A 23,949-nucleotide genomic window follows, 5' to 3' on the forward strand; every position below is an offset into this window, starting at 1 on the left:
TTACTATTCGAAGGTTGAGCAGAAGGGTCGACGTTCGGGCGAGTTAATATTGGTTGATCATGATCGTGATTATGATTGACCTTACTCTGCGCAGCGCATGTGGCCTGTCGCTCGGAGCCCACCTTTGTGAAACCGCTGCTTGCACCACAAATGCTTTACGCGACCAGCAGTAACTGTTTTGTATTTGTAATTAGATTCCGGGACAACGCAAAAGGATTAGAAGCTTTTCCTTTGACCGCGTTCTGAACAGGTTGAGGTATATTCCAAATGCAGCGTTCACGTGTATCTCGAGCTGCGTTTCCACATTGGGCTGCCTGCTTATCCTGCTATCGACCAGCAGTGTGGGATGGAGAAAGTTATCCTTTCATATCGTTTGGCAGTGTAATGCGTTGGACTGAAAAAAAGTAAACAAAACGCCGTGATTTTAAAGGTTAGATAAGATGAAAAGGGGATTGTTTAATGCCAATCGGCTGTAATGACCAAACGATATACGGTATTTTAAATTGACTACAAGGAACCAGAAGTTGTTGTAATGTATTGTATCGGCGCTCGTGAAAGATCCCCAGGTGGTCAAAATTAATCCGGAGCCCTCCACTACGGCGCGCCTCATCACCCATGAAGCGTCGGGGCGTTAAGCACCACAATGAATCAATTAATCAATCAACCAATCAATCAATGCTGTATTGTAAAGGATAAAGTTGCTTCTAACATTTCAGGGGGTTCCGTTCCCTGTCGCTGCTTTGCGTGTGATAAATGGATTTTTCTCCGTCTGCTTGCCGTCCAAGTGCACCCAACAAACCCTGGAGTTGGTCGTTGGTACAAAGTCGTTGCGATTTATCAATGGTATCCACCAATATCTCAACTCGGTGTGTGTTGGGAAGTGATGCAGCAAAAACACGCCGCAACCGCACGGAATTTTCTCCAGGCAGTGTCGTGCACATGCGTGCTGTCAGCGACTGTTTCACGCTTTCTCTGGTTGTTCAATAACCCACCACCGCGCAGTGCTGGCCAAGCGACGTTTGCGCCTTGAACGGCATCGCAGCATTGGCTAAAACAGTTGAAAGTTCCGCAAAAATTAAGCACGCGGTGCGAAATACCCCTGAACTACGCAGCGGAGCACACCGCGCCGAGCGATCTCCCAGCGCGCACAGGCAACACCGGTCGGCCGCCGAGAGAACTGGTTTGAGAGTATTTTCCTCCTTTCCCGGCTGCTTATGGAAAATGGTGTATAAGTGGAATCACGTGGGACAAATAAAAAAATTCCCCCGCATTTCCCCGAGGGGGAGAATGTGAAAGTGCGAATGCACGGTTGTCGGCCCGCTTGCGGCGCTTGCGCTCGGCCCCCGCAGCCCACCGCCTCGCCGCCTTCTCTTCCATCTCTTCCATCGGGTTTGTAGTATCACGTGTACACCACGCAGTTATCAAGCCGCTATAACGCCGCTGAGTCGCCAACGCACGCCGCTGACGACGTAGTTTGAGTGCGTTAAAGATATAAGGCGCGTTCTGACATCGATATCAGCGTCGCGTCCGTGGCTTATTCGGTAGAGCGTCGGGCTGCGGCCCGCAAAGTCCTCGGATCGAGACCTGGCGCCGGATGCTGTTTCTTTCTTAAATATAGAGGAGCACTGCGGACGCCGACGCCGCCGCCGGCGGTGGATGGTTTGGGGTCGCTTATAAAGAGCATTCGCTCTTAAAATAGCTCCCCGGTTGTAGTCATGAGATAATCACATGAGCCTATACGCCTCGAGCGCGGCCTGTAGGGGCGCCACTGAAATCCCCCTAGCGGCCCGTTTCGAAAGCAGGCGCGGGAGTCCCCGGCTCGGTCCCCCCTGTCGCCGTTGCTTTTGGGGCTCGTTCAAGACAGCGATTTACCGTTTGTCCGCGTTACAAATACCGAATAACGTGGAGCAGGCACTCTGTTTGCAAGCGTGGTGTGTTCACGAGAGGATAAACGTTTATGACGCGATCTTAGTGAGATCTATATAAGCGCCGGGCGTGTGTCACAGGCCCGCGTCCCGAAGCCAGCATTTGCATGCAGCTGATTGCAATTCCGCAGCCCTGAAATTTAGTGGCAGTGTCCCCGTAAGCAGTGTTTCCTCCGATGGTCATGTTGCGGCCATACACACTGTGATGTAAATCGACTTTGTGTGTGCACTTACAAAATCCAGCGGAGCACTCATGCCTGACAGCACGCAAGTTACGCCTGCCAATATCACATAGCAGATATTGATCAGTACCATGAAAAAGCCAATGCGGCATAAATTTCACAAACATTGTACCAAAGAAGTACGATGGATAATGGAAAATTACACTCCGGAGTCAGCACACGACGACAAATTTAATGTGGATCGTCTTGTCCCGAGGTGAGCGCTCGCAAAGATTCATCTGTTACATTTATCCTCCACGAGAAGCGCGAAGACGGGTTTATAGAGTAATCCGCGTCCCCGACCAAACTCTTCGAAACATCGTCATATGACACAGGGAGACTGCAGAATCTAGCATAAACCGAAATCAGAACCCTTATCAGATACGACACTCTTCCAACAAGCCCGTGTGTACGAGATTTCGGCGCACGTTAAGGATCTCCAGGTGGTCAAAATTAATCCGGAGCCCTCCACTACGGCATGACTCATCGTCTCCGTTTCGTCGGCGCGTTAAACCCTGCAATCAATCAATCAACTCTTCCAACGACACCTCGTATCGCTTGTGAACTGCCTACCCTGTATTCTTCAAAAAATGCATCCGCCGAGTGATCAGCCGTTCGTTGAAGGCGAAAAACAAACGAAAAGTGAAAAGGCAGCAATTGTGTGTGTGATTACTAAAACGTTCATTCGTTGATTTCGCTCCGCATTTTTAAACAACGATAGTTGAGCGTCCTCCTCCTCAACCCCCCCCCCCCCGCCCCCGCCCCCCCCCCCCCCCCCCCCACACACGTCTAGCGATATATCACTGCATTTCGCATCTAGTTGGTCTGGTGAATACTAGCTTGCTCAAACAAACGTCTTTAGCATGTCAGAAGCTGCACTCGGTTTTTTTTTTTTCATTCCCGTACGACTATTATATTTATTCCTGACTTGCAGACCATTCATTTTCCCGTGGTTTCATTAACATATACCTTGGTTCTTACTATAAGGCATGAGGGGGCACATATATGACACTGCACATCCTTTGAGTGTGCTTAACATTTTCGCGTGGCTTATATTCCCATAAAAGGCACAAGTTTTTGTCAGCTATTGGGTTATCACATCCCCGAATCACATTTTTCTACGACGTACATTGAAGCAAAGCCGCATTGTTGTCTGCGCTGCAAAACGAACCAACCTCTTACAGTGCCTAAACGAGGCGACAATAAATAGAATTCACTTGTGCTGACGTGTTCGAAGGTGACAGCGGTGATATGCTGCTGCCGTCGCCGACGCCCGCAAGAGCGGCCAAGAAGCGCGCAGAACCGCCTCCCCGCGGGTATAGCTCTTGTTGGCGTTAGAGCGCTCTACAAAGACGCAGCTGTTTTTTTTAAGTGCCCTATACGTGCAGTTAGCTTACAGACGTCACCATAACAAGTTGTTTATTGCGCGGAAAGGCAAAGAGAAGCGAAAGAGAACCGAAACACTGCATGACCGCCTATCAGCCACGCAGCGCTAATCCCGCAAACGCCGCGGAGAAGCGGCGGCAGGCGGCGCAGCGATCGCGAATCTCGAGGCGTATAGATTGAGTTAAAAGTCAAAATGATGGCAGCAGGGCTTGTGAGGTATCAAATTAAAGGTCTCTATGAGATGAATCTCGTGCGAAAATTAAAAATTTGCTTCCTGCTTATAGTAATGAGATAGTCAAGTAATTTGCTTCCTGCTTATAGTAATGAGATAGTCACGTGAGTCATACATTGGGTATAAAGTCAACGTGATGCCACTAGGGCTTCTGAGGTATCAAATTAAAGGTATCGATAAGTGGAATGACGGAGGACAAATAAAAAATAGCATAAAAAATAGCTTCCCGGTTGTAGTCATGAGATAATTACGTGAGCCCTGGATTGGGTTAAAAGTCAAAATGATGGCACTAGGGCTTGTGAGGTATCAAATTAAAGGTCTCGATGAGAGGAATCTCGTGCAAAAATTAAAAATTGCTTCCTTTTTATAGGCATGAGATAGTCACGTGAGTCATAGATTGGGTTAAAAGTAAAAGTGACGCCACAAGGGCTTCTCAGGTATAACATTAAAGGTCTCGACGAGGGCAATCAGGTTGGACAATTTAAAAATTGCTTCCTTTTTATAGGCATGAGATATAGTCACGTGATTCTCAAAGTGACGCCACTGGGGCTTTAAGGTATCAAATTAAGGGTCTCGGTTAGGGGAGTCACGTGGAAAAAATTAAAAATTGCTTGCTGGGTATAGTCATGAGATAGTCACGTGACTCATAGACATGGTTATAAGTCGACATGATGCCACTAGGTCTTGTGAGACATCTAATTAAAGGTCTCGATTGTGGAAATCACGTGGGACAAATTAATAATCGCTTCCTAGTTATAGGCATGAGATAGTCATGTAAGTGGTTTGGTAAAAAGTCAAGGTGATGCCACTAGGGCATGTGAGGTATCAAATTAGAGTTCTCGATGAGGGGAACCTCGTGGGACAAATTAAAAATTGCTTCCTGGTTATATAGTCCTGAAATAGTTAAGTTAGTCATAAATTCGCTTAAAAGGCAAAGTGATGCCGCTAGGGATTATGAGGTATCAAATTGAAGGTCTCGATGAGAGAATCACGTGGGACAAATGAAATATTACTTCCTGGTTATAGGCATGAGATAGTCTCGTAAGTGATAGATTGGCTTAAAAGGCAAAGTGATGCCGCTAGGGCTTGTGAGGCATCAAATTGAAGGTCTCGATGAGAGAATCACGTGGGACAAATTAAATATTACTTCCTGGTTATAGGCATGAGATAGTCTCGTAAGTGATAGATTGGCTTAAAAGGCAAAGTGATGCCGCTAGGGCTTGTGAGGCATCAAATTGAAGGTCTCGATGAGAGAATCACGTGGGACAAATTAAATATTACTTCCTGGTTATAGGCATGAGATAGTCTCGTAAGTGATAGATTGGCTTAAAAGGCAAAGTGATGCCGCTAGGGCTTGTGAGGCATCAAATTGAAGGTCTCGATGAGAGAATCACGTGGGACAAATTAAATATTACTTCCTGGTTATAGGCATGAGATAGTCTCGTAAGTGATAGATTGGCTTAAAAGGCAAAGTGATGCCGCTAGGGCTTGTGAGGCATCAAATTGAAGGTCTCGATGAGAAAACCCCGTGGGACAAATTAAAAATTGTTTCCTGGTTATATAGTCCTGAAATAGTCTCGTGAGTGATAGATTGGGTTAAAAGTCAGAGTGATGCCCTAGAGCTGTTATCGCCTGCCAGAATGTAAAAATAAAGTTACACATGCGAGAAAGAGGCTGATGGTGTGTTGAAAAATTCTTAATTGGATTTCTCATGATGTCGCGTGACTCGTACGGATGATTAATCCGTGACGTGACTTACCATGACGTTTATTTTTTCGCGAGTAATAGCATCATAGGTATCAAATGATCGCCATTCATTTGCTGGTTTGCGGTATGTGCAAAATAATTTGTCATTGCAAACATTATTCCCAGAGATGTTGCATGATTTAGTCATGTGACTCACCATGAGGTTAATTACATCACGAGTATTGGCATCATGGGTATAAAAAGAACACTGTTGAATTGCTTGTTTACGTGATGCGCAAAAACATGTTGTCATAGTGAACATGTTTCCTTTTGATGTCGCATGACCCCTGTGGATCGTGAATTGGTCACGTGACTTACTATGAGTTTTATTACACGACGGCTATTGGCATCATGAGTGTCAAATAAACGCTGTTGACTTCCTTGTATTCCAACTGTGTACGAGAATCTTGTCATGGTGAATATTATTCCTTATGATGACGCATGACTCCAATGGATCATGAATGAGTCACATGACTTACTATAAGGTGACTTACTATGGTGACTCACATGACTTACTATACAATACATCACGAGTATTGGCATCATGGGTATCATATAAACGCTGTTGAATTGCTTGTTTTCGTGATGTGCGGAAAAAGCCTGTTATTGTGAACATCTTACCTTAGAACTCGCATCACACCTGTTGATCATGAATTATTTATGCGCGTTATAAGGATTATTATGCCACGAGTAATCGCATCCTAGGTATGAAATAAATGCTGTTGAATTGCTGCTTAGGTGATCGCAATTCTTTTTTCTTGTTGTGCACATGATTACGTATCTATGGCATGACTCCTAATTGTCATAAATATGTAATGTGACATACCATGAGGCTTATGACGTCACGCGTAATGTCACCGTATATATCTAATATAACGCTAGTGAATCGTTTCTTCACGTGATTAGTGATCACACACTTTTATTGCTATGGTGCGTGATTGCAGGCACGTGAATTCGGAAGCACAAAGTAGGGCCTCATTTTGCGAATTTAGAAAACACTGAAGTGTAGTACTCTTCATGACAGTTCCGTCATGAATATGTCGTGTAAAACCTCATAGTAAGTCACGTGACCAATTCATGATTCATAGGAGTCATGCGACATCAAAAGGAAACATGTTCACTATGACAAGATGTTTTTGTGCATCACGTAAACAAGCAATTCAACAGTGTTCTTTTCATACCCCGTGATGCCAATACTCGTGATGTAATTATCCTCATGGTAAGTCACGTGACTAAATCATGATGCATGGAAATCATGCGATATCTTTGGAAATAATGTTTGCAATGACAAATTATTTTGCACATACCGGAAACCAGCAAATGAATGGCGATCATTTGATACCTATGATGATATTACTCGTGAAAAAATAAACATCATGGTAAGTCACGTGACTGATTAATCATCCGTAGGAGTCACGCGACATCATAAGAAATCCAATTAACAATTTTTTCAACACACCTATCCTCTATCTCGCATGTGTAACTTTATTTTTACATTCGGGTGGGCGATAACAAGCTCTAGTGCATCACTCTGACTTTTAACAAAATCTATGACTAACGAGTCTATCTCATGCCTATAACCACGAAGCAATATTTAATTTGTCCCACGTGATTCCCCTCATCAATACCTTTATTTGATACCTCACACGCCTTAGTGGCATCACTTTGACTTTTTACCCAATCTATGACTCACGTAACTATCGCATGACTATAACCAGGAAGCAATTTTTAATTTTTCCCACGTGACTCCCCTCAGCGAGACCTTTAATTTGCTACCTCACAAGCCCTAGTGGCATCACTTTGACTTTCAACCAAATCACTCACGTGACTATCTAATGACTATAACTAGGAAGTGATTTTAATTTGTCCCATGTGATTTCCACAATCGAGACCTTTAATTAGATGCCTCACAAGACCTAGTGGCATCCTTTTGACTTTACCCAGTCTATCACTCACGTGACTATCTAATGACTATAGCCAGGAAGCAATTTTTATATTGTCCCATGTGACTCCCCTCATCGAGACCTTTAATTTGATACCTCACAAGCCCTAGTGGCGTCACTTTGACTTTTAACCCAATTTGAGAATCACGTGACTATCTCATGACTATAAACAGGAAGCAATTTTTAATTTGTTCCACGTGAATCCCCTCATTGAGACCTTTAATTTGGTACCACACAAGCCCTAGTGGTGTCACTTTGACTTTTAACCCATTTTGAGAATCACGTGACTATCTCATGACTATAACCAGGAAGCAATTTTTAATTTGTTCCACGTGAATTCCCTCATTGAGACCTTTAATTTGGTACCACACAAGCCCTAGCGGCATCATTTTGACTTTTAACCCAATCTATGACTCACGTGACTATCTCCTTACTATAACCAAGAAGCAATTTTTAATATGTCCCACGTGACTCCCTTCATCGAGACCTTTAATTTGGTACCTCACAAGCTCTAGTGGCGTCACTTTGACTTTTAACCCAATTTGAGAATCACGTGACTATCTCATGACTATAAACAGGAAGCAATTTTTAATTTGTTCCACGTGAATCTCCTCATTGAGACCTTTAATTTGGTACCACACAAGCCCTAGTGGTGTCACTTTGACTTTTAACCCATTTTGAGAATCACGTGACTATTATCGTGACTATAACCAGGAAGCAATTTTTAAATTGTCCCACGTGATTCCTCTCATCGAGACCTTTAATTTGGTTCGTCACAAGCCCTAGTGGCGTCATATTGACTTTTAACATAATTTCTGAATCCCGTGAATATCTCATGACTATAACCAGGAAGCAATTTTTAATTCGTACTACGTGATTCCCCTCATCGGGCCCTTTAATTTAATACCTCACAAGCCCTAGTGCCATCATTTTGACTTTTAACCCAATCTAGGGCTCATGTGACTATCTCATGACTACAACCGGGAAGGTCTTTTTTATTTATCCCACGTGATTCCCCTCACTGAGACCTTTAATTTGATACCTCATAAGCACTAGTGGGATTATTTTGACATTTAAACCAATTTGTGAATCATGTGACTATCTCATGACTCTAACCAGAAAGCAATTTCCAATTTTCGCACGAGATTTCTCTCATCGAGACCTTTAATTTGATACCTCAGAAGACCTAGTGCCACATTTTTACTTATAACCCAATCTAGGGCTCACGTGACGATCTCATGACCAGAACCGGGAAGCCATTTTTTATTTGTCCCATGTGATTTCATTTATCGAAACCTTTAATTTGGTACCTCACAAGCCCTGGTTACAGCAATTTGACTTTTAACCAAATCAATGACCAACGAATAATGAATTAAGTACCTATATTAAGTAATTAATTAAACTGAACGTGTGTCGCCCGGACCAAATTTCTGACAAAAAAAATGTGAGTTTCGTATGACTAACATCATCACGGTAACGAGAGGTTACCCCTTTAAACAACACGGAAACACGCGATCTCCACGCGTACACGCCGGGGCTAGTCCCGACCATTTTTGCGATTTTCTTCCGCGGGTGGCGCTGTTGAACGCGCCAGCAGCGCCACGTGTCCCACGTTGGGGCCCGTATTGGGTTTCGAGAGTTAGGCATTCTGGCAGTTTCCCCTAAAATTTCGAGTAAGCCAGCAATTTAAATGCGATAATTCATACCCATGACACCATCCTCGGATTCAGTACAGTAATTAGGCGAGAGTGCGGGATAGTCAAGTGAATGTTTTATTGCGCAGTTATTAGGTCTTCTGCTTAAACTGGCCACGTAACCTAGTTCATCTAACTTGGATGAAAATACATTGCGCCCGGATTTGTAGTGGTTGCCAACTAAATTACAAAGCGCTGGCGTGTGTTCTGCACTGCGTGGGTCCTGGATTATATTGGTTGGCGCCTGGGTTATATTGGTTGGCACCTGGATTATATTCACTGGTGCTGGGATTATATTCACTGGCGTTTGGATTATATTGAGCGGGAAATCCTGTAGTAATCGTGCCGCTGCTGCTGCGAGTGGTATATTCTTTGTTCGCAACACTCTAATCCACCAATATATGACATCTTTGACACTTTAGTGTCCCTTTAGGGAAGTTATCAATAGGTAGATCTTTTAGATAAAAAAGTGGTATTCTTACCTTCATGGGCTATAAGTTTGTTAAGGCAGACAACAGCGGTAGCACAGCCCTCATCGTCTTGTCAATTTTCCGCTGCTTTTTGGATCATGCACCAAGACGCCCAGTTTTCCGCGTGTAATTGGTTCTGATATACGTGTATTATAGATAACAAAATACACCCGCTTTGGGGAACTTTGCGTACGAAACTCATTGACCAGAACACAACGGCCGTGCTCAGCACGTGTCCACGTACTTGATCACTGCCTTCAGGCTGCAGCCGAAACAACAGGCGATGTTCCATATCTTTATTGTGAATATCACAGAACATTTGTCAATGAATGGCATAATAGCGCGCGTGAGAAATGTCTCGCAGGGTCCTGCAGTGGTCAATTGCGCACTGCGCCTCTCAGCGTGCTTCTTATGGATGGCCGGATGGGTGATTGCGCAAGAAGCTCCGTCCGTACAAAAAAAAAAAAAAAAAAAAACAGAAAGGATCACAAGACACAGAATGTCGCGGGTTCAGTGAGAGGAAATCGACAAAATCTTTTGCTGGCGAAAGTTTCTCACGCGCTTAACCTTTCGCGCTTGGAAGAAATGACAACATTCGTTCCTGGCCTTCTCTTGGTGATTAGTGAGGAAAGAAATAAAGTGATGCTTAAGGCGAAACACGAAACACGGCGAAACACAAACATTACCAGAAAAAAAAAAAAAAAAACGATAAGGCGGTGATGGAATAGCGCAGGTTCCGAAACGGGTCAGGGCAAATCAAATGGCACGTAAATGAAATGCCAATATCACAGCGAGGACTATGTTGACAGGGTCATTCCTGGTGCCTGGATTTCGATATACAGTTACTCTCTATACGAAAAGTTCCCTCAGAACCGGTCCTTACGCTCGCTCCGACCCTCACCCTCCAAAAGCGTTTGTGGCACAAAGAAATGAAGCAGTATATATCGACCACAAGATATCCGTTACCGTTGCGCGCACATATAGGCAGACAACCACGAGTGCACCAAATGCTGCTAAAACAGAAAGGAGACGCGGCGTAAGAGCTGGGCATGTAGCCTGTCATGGTCCCATTTTTGTTCAGGTGTGTCACCGGACAGGAGCGGATGTAATCGCTATGGACATGGCTTTTGGCTAATCTCGCGAACGCGCTTGACGATTGGAATCGCAGTATACTGCAGTGCGTAATTGCTTTGATGGCACGCGAGGTTACACATCCTCGAATCGTGTTTACTGCAAGTTTCTTTTCTGCTGATTAGGGCGACACTTGGCGGTGGCCACCTTTGCACTTGACAACGCTAGGTCGAATCACCTTTTCTGTCCGCGGAGAGAACGCGAATGTTGTATACTCGCCCCTTCAATCGTTTTCCCGGTGAGGTCTTGGCAGACCTGCATATAGGCCCTGCAACCATACTTCGAGAAGAAATCGGTCATACATGGCGAAACTTGGCGCCGAGAATTAATTTAGTTGCGGTCGTTACGCCACAAAACGCAGCTTGAATCTTCACAATAAATGCCTCGGCGAGATGCAGAATGACTGGGCCAGCTTGCACTCAAAGAAGAGAGGGCACGTGTAAAAACGGCGCACGAGGCTAGAAGGACTTCTCGCTTGCACGCTTACTCTACACACGCCGCGGAGGAGCACAAAAAATAAGGACAAGGAAATAAGAGTGCTACAAACAACCGCACGACAAGGCACACACAGTACGATATCGGCACTGCAGCATCTGAACAAACATACAGCAATAGCCGAGCCGAGATCAAGAACACATGCGTAATGTCGACAGAGAGCCTGTACGAGGGCCTGCATGTGATCGAGCAGTTTCCCCAACCCAGGTACACAACCATCAGCGAGCGGCCGTAACCCCGTAGAACAGCACGCTTGCCGCAGGCGTGCACTTCCAACGCAAGGTGAACCCCCACGCTTCTCGCGCACTTCGCACACAAGCCGTGTACGCGCTGCAGATTACAGGGCCACCGCAGTTAGCCAGGCTTACTGGCGGCCGCCTTGTGAAGTTCGACTTGACGCCATCTTTTCTGAACTGTCGAGCCCTGCAGAGGCCCGCAGAGCAGCGAAGACAGGGCGGTGCGGGGTGTTAAAGCTGTTGTGCGTTTTCTCAGAGACTTTGGACTCGACTCCAGCCTGTGACTGCCTCTGACTTTTCTTGTTGTTTTTTATGTGTCTGTGCGTGTGTCCGTCTGGTGGAGTTTTTTTTTTTCGTTTTTTACTTTTCTTATTTGTATTATTCATGTAAACATATAACCCTCATCACATATTCACCAACCGTCTGAAGTAGCAAGCCCAGCATTGTGCAGGGCTGACCTCTTCGGTCTCATTAAAGAATTTTTCTCTCTCTCTCTCTCTCTCTCTCTCTCTCTCTCTCTCTCTCTCTCTCTCTCTCTCTCTCTCTCTCTCTCTCTCTCTCTCTCTCTCTCTCTGTGCGGCTCGCAAGAAGGAGCCGCCCCATTCGTGGCCGCCACACATGCAACAGATGAGGAGGCTCGCAATCTCCATGACGCTGTCCAAAGCTCCCATTTGATTGCTTGCTGTCACCTTTATTTGTCACTGTAGAGCGCCTTTGTTTTTGTGTGTGTGTAGGCAGCATTTATGTAAGGGCTCGCAATCCGTTAAATGTCATCTTGTCTGACTGCACATTTTTTGCCTGATCTAGACCTCTCAGTTATTGCTTCTTCCCGATGCATCGTTCTCGAACCATGTAATGCGTTCACTGGGATGCGACTTTTGAACTTGATGAGTGTCACAACACCTGGACACAGACTAACGTGCGTGTATATACATCCGCGTCCCAGGCACTTGAGACGGATCCCCTCCTTCACGAGGCCTTCCTTCCGATGCACACTTAATGTGGATGCCGCATTTGCGCAAATATAACCCCAGACCTACACCCTCTAGCACGCTTTCTCACCTTAAACGTACATTTATCGTCGTGCAATGCATTTCGCAGCCGTGTTCGTGCTGCCGTGGCTACCATCATCAATTTTTTTTTTCCAGGAGCATGAAAACAGCTCTCGCGGAATGCATTTCCTGGCCACGTATAGTATATTGGTTAAAATGCAGCAGGCGAACACTTAAATGAAAACTCAAAATGCCCTTGCGTTTTGAACGTCATCGAATGTGCCCAAATAATTTACGCTTGTTTGGCAAAGTTGTGTTCATCTTCAGGGAAAATAAAACAAAATGTCATACAAAGTGAGTATAAATATCCAAAACTTGTGCAAGAACAGCGGCAGCTGCACGAGCCAATTTCGCCACCTGATGAGAGGCAAACCTTCGCCAGGGCTGTCCTTAAATGGCCCATGAAGACAAAATACAAGTTCAGTTTATTTGAAAGGCTGCTTTGCCCCGATACCAATGGTGCCAATGTTATGGCGAACCTAAAACAAATAATCCAGATATCAAAGGAAGCATATAAATCAGTAGCGACCCCCAGCGACTTCGCTATGACGTCACAGAATCCTCACGCCCGACCACCTGAGCGGCCGCCAAGAAGCCTGACTGCGTGGCCCCTCCCCGTTCGGTTCGACCGATCGTGTCGCTTGAGCGCTGGCCCATGTTACGTCACCCCTTTCTAATTACATCAGATTAACGTGCACGGGAAGTATTTTAATGTTTCTTGAGTTTTCCTTTTTTTTTTCTTTGTCAGAAAACGTCTTTCGGGGCTGTAATGGAGTCGAGTCTGTTGCCAAGGGTTAGTTCTTTCAAATTCAACAGAGTTGTATTTTCTCTTCATGGCTCTATAAGGCAACGCTAAAGGCACGAAAAAAGTTTGCATATATAGATAGGTTGATGAGCATAATTTACCCATTCGAACACGCACACAAGGCATATATTTCTGCTCTACGTTCCGCAGTAGGTATGTGATTTGTCTCGTTGCAAACGGGAAAGATGATTCGCGGAACTGGGGAATATATATATATATATATATATATATATATATATATATATATATATATATACACAAATCACTGGCTACGTATTCGCAATTGCGGGAGCAGCCCACCTGAAAGCTCTTTGGTGCTGCCCGTCACGACTGCTCTGCAAAGGATTATCTGCCGTGTCGCCATTTATGGCGTCATGGGCACGCCCACGCGCACACATTAACAGAGATGGGGGATAATTAAAGTCAGGAACTTCTGCTTTACTCTTAAAGTTTTAAACCAGAGAAATAATATATCTTAACTGCACAAACAAACGAACAGGAAGCTAAAAATCACCGATCTGCATGCTAACCACCAGTTCGTGGTAGCGCTTACAAAAAATTAGGGAAACAAACGCGATTTGCCTTCGCAGTTTCTGTACACGCAAAAGGTACTCGTGTGGTATAAAATACGCTTCACCGAACACTGTCCGCAATGGAAGCGTCAAAATGCGAGGTAAACAAAAGAAAACAATTCCGACATTTTTACGGCTGCATCCCTTTTCAATCTAGGGCTGCAAAGAGGCCGACACGAGGAGAGAGCATCAGGGTCACTCACCGGCAGCCATGCGTCAAATTTCTGGAGATAAAACCGGGTTGCAGTAGCTTTCAGAAAACAAATTTCATACGCATGACAGGATAGCTGTGCCCTGATAACTTCTACAAATAGAAGGAGCAGCTTACACATCACTCCGCAACATCGCCCACAAGCATTGCCAGAAGAATATCTCATTCCGGTGTCAAGGCTTAGCCTGCAGCGTCGTACGTCGGTATTTGTAACCACCATCAGCAACAGAACAGCATGTCGGGACGCTCCGCAATAAGTAATCACTTTTTTGAACAAAACTAAAAAGAAATGCACCCAACGTAGTAGTCGTTCGAGAGGTACACTGCTGAGTTTGTTCTTTTTTTTTTTTTTCACACCTTACCATTCAATGTGTAAAAATCTTACGAACGTACCTATTCATTTGACCAGTGCATTGTAACAGGCGCGTAAAGAGACACTGAATGAAAAACGGAAGTTGGTCTAAATAGATAGATTGGCATCCGCAGAAAGCGAATATGCTAGTTTTTGGGGTAGCACCTTGAAAATAATCGCGTAAATAAAAAAATTAACGCCGTTCCACTCAATGGGAAAGCTGTCGGAAGTGCAGAGCAGTAATTCGCCATAATGGGCTGCAGCGCAGTTATCCGTTCACTGCTGCATTTCGAATTTCCCGCCTTCGGAGCGCTCGCGTGCCTCCTGCCTGAAACTGCGCCAGTCGGTTCTTTTTTTTTTTTCTTGCTTTAATTTCGTATGCTGGAGCTGTTTTGTGTCATTTCGAACGCGTAATTTTTTTTATTATTGAGCGCCTGAAGCCTTTCTGCGTCGTGTCAAACGCGCCGTTCTTTTCTTGCGCGGCTGGAGCCTTTCTGCGTCATTTCGAACACGCCATTTGTTTGTTGCGCGGCCTCTTTTTTTCGCTTACTATCGTAAAAACCAACCCAACGAGCGTTCTTAACTAAATGAACGCGGGGGCCTCCGGTTATATACACAGATTTTGCCTGAAATGTACCTGCCGTTTTCTTTGCACTAAATAACAGGGATATGTATGACAAGCGCCAGCGGTTCACGGGATTTGAATGGTTACGACTATTTAAACCACGTGGTTTTCAAAGCCTCTGCGTGACTCCCTGACCCCGGTTAAGGTTCTAGCCACCTTCTAGATTCTAGATTCTAGCCACCTTACCCCGGTAAAGAAGCCTCTACTTGGGTGCGTTATATATCTCGCTGCGCCGCCTGATTCCGGCAGTCGTATCGACCGTTAACGAGCTAAGACGACAAGGCGAGCCGATAAAGTGCTCTGCACTTAAAAATGAAGCTAGTCGCCCCCCAGCAGAGGTGACGTAAACGGCGAGTGAGCGGGTGTGCAAAGAGTCACCTGACCGAACAACAGAACGAGTCGCGCACACAAGCTCTCAAAGAAGCACGTAAAATCTTGCACGTTAACTCTCATAAGTCATAAAAAAATTTTAAATTAAAAATTTATAGGCATAATTTAAGCCGTGCCGACATTCGCGAACTGCCAAGCCGCCTCGGTTATTGCAGGTTCGGCGTAGCCACATGTCTGTTATCTCCTCGTTTACCATTGATTGATTGTAAGGTTTAACGCGCCGACGCAACGCAGGCGATGAGGCTTGCCGCAGTGCAGGGCTCCGGATTAATTTTGACCACCTGGGGATCTTTAACGTGCGCCTAAATCTCGTACACACGGGCGTTTTTGCTCTTCGCCTCATTTCCTTACATCATGACGGCAAGTAGCGCGTCGGCCATCCACGGTTCCGCTCCTGATTTACGTCTGATAAAACAAGTTTTTTGCTCCCCCGCGTAGCACTGTCTGCCCGAACGAAGTTCAGCACCCAGGCCGGCGACCGAAGCTGTGTGTGCGTTGTGGTCACGTTCGCTTCGCGATGAAATTCGACGGCGTGCTCCTGCTGGTGGATTGTGCTATATATGTTGGAATCATCACTTGCGATGATTCAACCCCCGTAACGGGTATGTAGAGGCTGGGAGAATTTTTTTTTTATCTTCTTGGCTTGCGCCGGAGTGAAATGGCTTGTTCGCCCCCGTAAATCGCAAGAAGCGAGTGCTACCCTTGCGACGAACATATAGGCAATCGATGGCCCGTTAATTTCGCGCTTCAGCCTCAAAGCGCATGTCGTGACAATGTGTTTGTTTGAAACGATTTCTTGATTGTCTTGAATTTGAAAAAATGTGTGCATCAAACCGTACCTTTTGATTCAGAGCGCTGTGTGCTGCTATGCCTCCACTGCGGGGTGTACTTTGGTAAGATGAAATTTGTATCATGTTATGTGCGTGTTTCATTCCATACTGGCACCAAGGAGTTTGTTAGTGGTAGTTTGGGGGCTTGTAAAAGCTCTGGGTACACTTTTGGCAGATGGGCTAATGGGCAACTGACTTCGAGAAACGACAAGAAAAATGTAGCACAGATGGCAGATGGCGCCACGTTGTTAAGCCGAGTGCATCAAAGCGACTAAAACCCGACTATCCATGACGAGAATGCAAATCAAAATAGCGCCCCGTCGTCGTTTTCTCTGCGGTTGCGCTGTCCGCGAGAAGTTTTGTAGGTAAAGTAAAAGGCCGCGCGGCACATTCGCGTTGTTTAATCACCATCGCACGTCCCGTGCGGCACCAAGATTGACGCACAGAGAATGGCAGGTAACCCAAGTGTAGGAGGGCAAGTTGTTTTGTCGTATCTCCTGCGGCCGAGATGATTCGCACGGTAGGTTTTAGTTTTCCTGCTAGACCACACCGCTGTCTCACACGCTTCCGCCAACCGTTTACGTAAAACGAAACGTCATGAAGTGGCACGGAGAACGAAACGGGTTTTTCAATTGGTAATTTCTCAGCAATTAAAGAATCTTTCGCCGACGAATAAACGTTGAGAGGGCTTCGGGACACTTGAACTTTCGTCTGAGCCCAACTTGCTATTTGATTTCAGTGGCCCTTTAACAAGATAAAAAGAAAAGAAAACCTCGAACAAGGTAGCGACCTCAGCCCAGTGACAACGCTTTGACCGGAAGACTTGCCTTCGTGAGGGAAAGTTGCCTTGCGAAGGCAAGTCTTCCGGTCAAAACATAGCAACCTGACTGTGGCGTTTCCCTTGACTAATCTGCTTGTTTTTTTTTTTTTTTTGTCTGTTCACTGTCTAAATTTCATCATTTTTATATGGCACACACCCACGCACCCACTATATATGTATATAAATGGTGTATGCGTCATCAGCTACCAGCCCATGATCAAACAAGACCCTTAAGAAAAACAGTGTCCTAAATGGTGGCCGGAACAATGACGAAAAATACTAGAAACATCTTTGGAGCAGCTTTCAAAAACCACAAATCGCACTCATACGCACGCACAAACACGCAAATACACACACGTGCCCAGAGGAAAAAATACAGATCTATGCTCGCACTCTGTCCAAGGCACAATGACACAGAACCATCACGTACAAAAAAAAAAAAAAAAACAGAACGCCGAAAATGTGTGAGAACACGCCAACGAGTGCGCACAAAGACGTGTGTGACCATTAAATAAATCACTTTGACAAAAAGGAAGCTGGGGCGGAATGCAAGGGACAATTATACCGCTAAATCGTTCGTTGAACACCAACGTGCCTTCGCGCAATTTCCACTCGGACGGCAAAATAACATCACCAGTTTATCAGAGCAGTGATGAAGGACGGCACCACGCGAACTAGTAGTTCAATGTCAAGCAGTCACGATGTTTGCAGACAGGCGACGCCTCGCTGCCAGGTCTACAGCTCACAGGGGCCGAGGGCCAGGACTATCCTCTCTGTGTATGCAAGACATCCCAATGGAGCTCCCAGCAAAGGCTTGCAGGCTTCGTTGAAAACCGGATGGCGACATCGAGACCGAACCGCGATGGTCGTGAGGGGCTGTTCCAGAACCCCAGATCTTGAGCCAGCCGCACCGGACGGACCCTCGAACGAATGCGCACTGAGGACCAGACGCGACGACGGGATCTGTGCCTCGCCAGAGTCGGTGCGGCGTCCAGGAACGAGCCCCAGGGGCGGGAACTCGGTGAAACTGCGCGCCGAACGGTCAAGCACCTCGAGGCGCAGTTATTGTCCACGCGACAGCACGCCGTTGATTGGCGAGAAGGACGCAATTTGTACTACACAGCTTTGAGTTGGGAGCGACTCAGTAGCAGCCGCACCGATCGACGATCATGCCGGGCAGCACGCCGTAGACAATGTTGTGGTTGTCGTCGAAGTACAGCATGGATATGGCGGAGATCTTTCGCGGCGCGCAGCAGGGCCCCGGCGAGCCGGACAGGTTGACCTGCTGCACGACGTGTGTGTGCGGGTACTTCTGCATGAACACGTAAGGGCACTCGCCGCTGCAGTAGTTGGCCTCGTAGCGCTTGGGCGCGATGATCCAGTCCCAGCCGAACTCCTCGAAGTCCACCGTCAGTGGGTAGCGGCAGCAGCGCTCCTCACTCGAGTTCTCCTGGCAGTTGAGGCCCACCATGCGCCGCGTCCGGCTGCGCCCGTGCTTGTCCACCATGGCCACCAGGAAGGGCCTCTGCGCACGCAAAGGGGTGGGGGAACGTGTCACGCGTGGCCATTGCTGCGAACGGGACCACCAAGTGGTTCCATTTGCCAGAAATTTGTGTTCAGACTCTTTAAAAAAAGGCCGTGGCATTCACTAACAGAGCACTAACCAGTTACTTGTAACAGTATTTACTAGGTACTTAGTTCTTTTACTAACTGGCCATGCACAACCTAAAGAGCTACACGTGTCAATGTCGATCAGCTGAGATACCTAGAGACACATTCAACACTTGGACAACAAACAAATTGAGCAAGACAACCAACGGGGGGGTGACTGACGAGAGCGAGTGTAACTTAGTCACCTTAGGAATACGTCTGCTCTTCTTGCTTTTATAGGCAGCAGCGGAAAGTCTTTTGATAGAGTCAGAGGGCTTGTCGCAAAAATGAAATAATTTGGCGATAATTTTAGACTTATAAGCATTTTAATGTGAGCATATAAAACTCAGCATGGGGATTTGCGAAAAACTTCTTAATCGTTCGGCGCACGATAAAGATCCCCAGGTGGTCAAAATTAATCCGGAGCCCTCCACTACGGCGCGCCTAATCGCCTGCGTTGCGTCGGCGCGTTAAACCCCACAATCAAATCAATCAACTTCTTAATCGTGATTTAGAATGGGAGAAGCACTGCAGTTATTATGTTCAATATTTCATTGAATTTTGTTGTTATCAGTGAATGTTAGTATCAGACAAGTTACTAAGTGCACGGTCTAGACTAGCACCGATAGCATAATTGAAAAAATGCGCTAACCGGACGGGACAGAGGGAAGGAAACACAAAACAGCGCAGACTAGCAAACTGAGTTTATTGACCACAGCATATATACTACCACTTATCGGCACGTGGGCAATCAACAAGGAAAGATGAAACACACATCACCAAACGCACAAGCAGCCACATGTCGGTCAATAGTCCAGGAACGCGATTTCTTTGGTCGATAAGGATATCGACGCAACACTTATGCAATTATCACCCGCATGTGCAATTTCTCGTGCTTCTATAATCTCCCGCGTGAGCGAGTCACGGCTCTTGGCAATCACCTCGGTTTTGTTAAACAAGGGGTAGCAATTTCTACAATCACGGCAATGAATAGCTAGATGCCCATTATTAGAGTTCCGGACGTTATTTCTATGTTCTCGTGGCCTATCGTTAATGCATCTGCCGGTTTGGCAGATGTATACTTTTTTACAAAAAAGAAGAATCTTGTACACTACTCCTTCGATGTAGTCCACAAACATGGTGCCGTGCCTAGTGTGACAGTCACTCTCCTTCTTAGGTCCGCAATTAATCTTCCGACAAAGCTTGGACAGCTTGTCAGGCGCTGAAAAGCATTTAGGTTCCATATTTAGTGACAGGACCTACCTACCATTCTGGGGGCAGCAAAGTTCGTAAGGAGTTAGTAAATACAACCCGTTACTAGCTCTTAGCTAGCATAATTGTTAAGAGTGCTTACTTCGGCACTCTCCTGGTTCAGAGCGCATGCAGTTCAAATACACAGTCGCGTGCACACCGCTAGCTTTCTTTAAAACCATTAGTGAGGCTCGCTTCTCTCGTGAGTGGGACATACAAAAATGGGGCCTTAGCGTGTTTTCTTGGGTGAATTCAAACCTATTCGAGTTTTTTTCAAGGGACGAAGATCTGCGAACACCACTGAATGCGTGCACATGCCTGTGGATGAATGTGGAAACACACAATGGTGTTATGGGTTGTACGGTAGATAGGTGAAGGTATCTACGTCACATCATAGCTATTGTGTATTGTTTGTATGTAGATGCATGTAGGTTATTATAGTTCGGTTAATATATTATATTATATTATATTATATTACATTAGGCCAAGATACGGGAAGCACTTTTTGCGCTGGGTAAACTAGCACAGCGGTCAGCAGCATGGCCACACATTTGCGATCGTTTATTTTGCCTAAGGAATGCAGTCGCTAGAGATAATATGTTCGTCGGAATTCGGGGGACGCTTACTGCACAAGCGTTAGTCAGGAAATACTCATCGCAGCTGCTGGGAATGCCTAAACTAAAAAAAATTAAAGAAATGCCACGTATATGCTCCATTCGTGACCATAGTTCTGCTCAGTTCGTGAACGCTCTAGCCCGGCCGCGGCCGACGCTGCTGCTTTCGGGACGCCGCCCCTACGAATTCCAGGTAACGGCCGGCAGAATCCCTGCCTTCACTCTTTGTAGAGCCACGTGTGTGAATTCAAGTGACGCGGCATGGGCAGTTGTTGTGGGTGTCGTTTACAGCTCTGCTTTCCGACCCCCATCACAGCACGGATTGGAGGCATTTTTTTCTATTTCTTGTATTTATGGTTTTCCGAAATTTCGGTGAATAAAAAGGCTGCTATCCTCCTCATTTAATGTGTCGATGCGAGCTAGTTGGTACTTCGTCATGGGAACAGGTTAAGCGCCAGGCCCAACTGGAGGAAGTAAAACTGGCAGGAAAGGGGTGCACTAACAACTCAGCTTTATTCGTTCCGAAAGCGATTATAAAGGCACGAAAAAACACCATGTGACACTAGTTGCACCACGTGTGGAAACGATTGCAGCTGCCGCACTCGCCTAACTAATCATCCAAATAATCCACCTCACTCGAAAGAAGGTCAACTGAAGGTTTGCTGACGCATCGGTCCCCCATCTTTTTTATAACGTAGGCCTCGAACACTTCCCGTTCATCTTTTTTGCGATATGAATGCAGCACTCGGGTCCTCTCAAACGCTGGTTCGCAGCCCTTTGGCTTGCAGTCAGTCTTACAGTGAAGAGCCAGATTGCTTCGTGTTCCCGTCTTCAGCGTCGCCGCATGTTCACGCAACCGGTCGTTGAGGCAGCGCCCCGTCTGTCGTACGTATACACGGCCACACTTCAAGGGGATCTGATATACTACGTTTTTTGAACACTCCACAAACGCAGTGGCATGCTTCTTGCTGCAGACAGGAGGCCTGGGTCCGCATCGGTTAACTTTGCGGCACATAGTTCCGAGTTTGTTGGGAGCGCTGAAGACCACGCGCACACCGGCACGCTCCGCATTTTTCTTCACGCGATGCGATATCCCATGTATGTATGGGATGACGGCAGTCTTCTGCCTTTCCTTCTGTCCGATGTTACGCGTAAAGAAAAATGCGGAGCGTGCCGGTGTGCGCGTGGTCTTCAGCGCTCCCAACAAACTCGGAACTATGTGCCGCAAAGTTAACCGATGCGGACCCAGGCCTCCTGTCTGCAGCAAGAAGCATGCCACTGCGTTTGTGGAGTGTTCAAAAAACGTAGTATATCAGATCCCCTTGAAGTGTGGCCGTGTATACGTACGACAGACGGGGCGCTGCCTCAACGACCGGTTGCGTGAACATGCGGCGACGCTGAAGACGGGAACACGAAGCAATCTGGCTCTTCACTGTAAGACTGACTGCAAGCCAAAGGTCTGCGAACCAGCGTTTGAGAGGACCCGAGTGCTGCATTCATATCGCAAAAAAGATGAACGGGAAGTGTTCGAGGCCTACGTTATAAAAAAGATGGGGGACCGATGCGTCAGCAAACCTTCAGTTGACCTTCTTTCGAGTGAGGTGGATTATCTGGATGATTAGTTAGGCGAGTGCGGCAGCTGCAATCGTTTCCACACGTGGTGCAACTAGTGTCACATGGTGTTTTTTCGTGCCTTTATAATCGCTTTCGGAACGAATAAAGCTGAGTTGTTAGTGCACCCCTTTCCTGCCTGTTTTACTTCCTCCAGTTGGGCCTGGCGCTTAACCTGTTCCCATGATCCTCCTCATCCTCATTATCACCATCATCATCTTTCACAAGTTGCGCAGTTGGCTGACAGCGGCCGCAGCGCCGTTATCAGATGATTGCGAAGAATCAACAGCAACGCAAATGGGTGTGAAAATGCCCGAAAGCCGCCGCCACCGCCGCGGCTGTTGCCGCCTCAAACTTCACCTCGCCCACTAGGTGCGGGTCCCTGCCGGTTGAAAGCAACTTATCCCGTTGCAACGCCGGCGTGAGCACGTAATTCTTTAGCTTGAAAGCTATTCCGAGGGACATGGTCGCGTCGGCGGCCCTCGTTGACCACCTGGTCATAGTTCTTCTGGCGGAAGAAGAATAATATATCGTAGTCTGGACGCATAAAGTCTTTCCCTTTCCATTAGGCGGTGTGTATCACGCCTAATTACGTGCCCATACCGGGTTGCCGCTTTAGGCGTGCAGGGGTTGGAGGTGGAGAGAGGGGGCATAACACGAACAGCGGGGTTTAATGCGTATACCGATGACATGTGTATCTGTTGTGGTGGTGGGATGTTTAAACGTGGGAGTCTCGTGCCTCAATGCGCCCTGTCAGCTGTCCTCCGCAATCGAGCGGTCTTGGACTGGGTTGTGTTGCAGCGACAATAAGATGCCTACGGCTGGGCAGTGAAAGGGGCATTCATGTATGTGTCCGCTAGAATAAAGTTCGAGGCCTTTAAGGTGTTAACTCGCTATGGGACGGACGCATGTCGTTCGGTTAAAGGAAGAAGAACGGAAACTGAAGAAGCGTCAGCCCGAACAGAAGCGTGAATGGGCGCGAAAACAACGGAAAGCCACCGCCGTTTCCGTCTCAAGTTCCAGATGGTCGAGTAGCTGCGAATCCTTCCCGGATGGACAACAACTGGCCCGCTTGGGACACCGACGTGGGCCAATATCACTTGCTCAGCTTGACGGGCTTTCAGAGAGACATTTTCGACAGTGTCTTTAACCTCTAAGCATCCGCTCATGACCGGTTGCCGGTTTTTGCATGCGCGCGTTGGTAGTAGAGGGAGGGGGGTGGGGCGCAGCTATAGGTTTCCTGTCCTTACTGATGACAGGTTCGTTGTGTTGGCGTGAGGTTTAAACGTGGCCGTCAAACAGCCCAATGCGACCGGTCCGGTGTCCTCAGCGGTAGAATGGATTGGGTTGGCGTGCTACACAGGCAGTAAGATGCCTAAGACGAGGGAGGGAAAGAGAGCTCTACGTTTGTCCGGTAGGATAAAGCTCGATCCTTTCTTAATTTCATTCAGGTGATTGGCTAGGAAGTATGCTCAGTCGTAAATTACAAGCGATCGTGTTTTTCGTGCACTTTTTGGAGGGCGTGCAGCCTTACACGCCATCCTTCTTCACAGAGTGGACGGGCGCTAAATGTTTTTCGCAATTATTAAACCTTTTTAATTTCCCCCAAAACAAGTACTTCATTCGAGCTACGACCACCTGACATTGGGCTAGCGGTCTAGAGCACTGCACGGGCCCGGGCCGGCCC

General features: G+C 46.7%; 1 protein-coding gene across 2 annotated transcripts in view; it reads right to left on the minus strand.

Moving 5' to 3' along the window:
• Positions 1-9,899: 9,899 nt before the first annotated feature.
• The window catches only part of Myo (growth/differentiation factor myoglianin), a 139,746-nt gene continuing 125,696 nt past the window's right edge, over positions 9,900-23,949 (minus strand). Inside the window, exons 4-5 of one of the 2 annotated variants that reach the window (XR_013322684.1) lie at positions 15,278-18,661; positions 9,900-15,226 (exon numbers count right to left, since the gene is read on the minus strand). Coding sequence is in view for 1 of the 2 variants with exons in the window: in XM_077700838.1 (XP_077556964.1) it covers positions 18,278-18,661 (384 nt within the window). In the remaining variant the exon portion in view is untranslated. Of the gene's footprint in view, positions 18,662-23,949 lie in introns of both variants that reach the window. The other variant, XM_077700838.1, reaches the window with a different exon arrangement.

Source organism: Haemaphysalis longicornis, unplaced genomic scaffold, assembly GCF_048455015.1.
Source record: "Haemaphysalis longicornis isolate Haplotype H1 unplaced genomic scaffold, Haemaphysalis longicornis Haplotype H1 scaffold_2, whole genome shotgun sequence".
In the NCBI taxonomy this organism is placed as follows: domain Eukaryota; kingdom Metazoa; phylum Arthropoda; class Arachnida; order Ixodida; family Ixodidae; genus Haemaphysalis; species Haemaphysalis longicornis.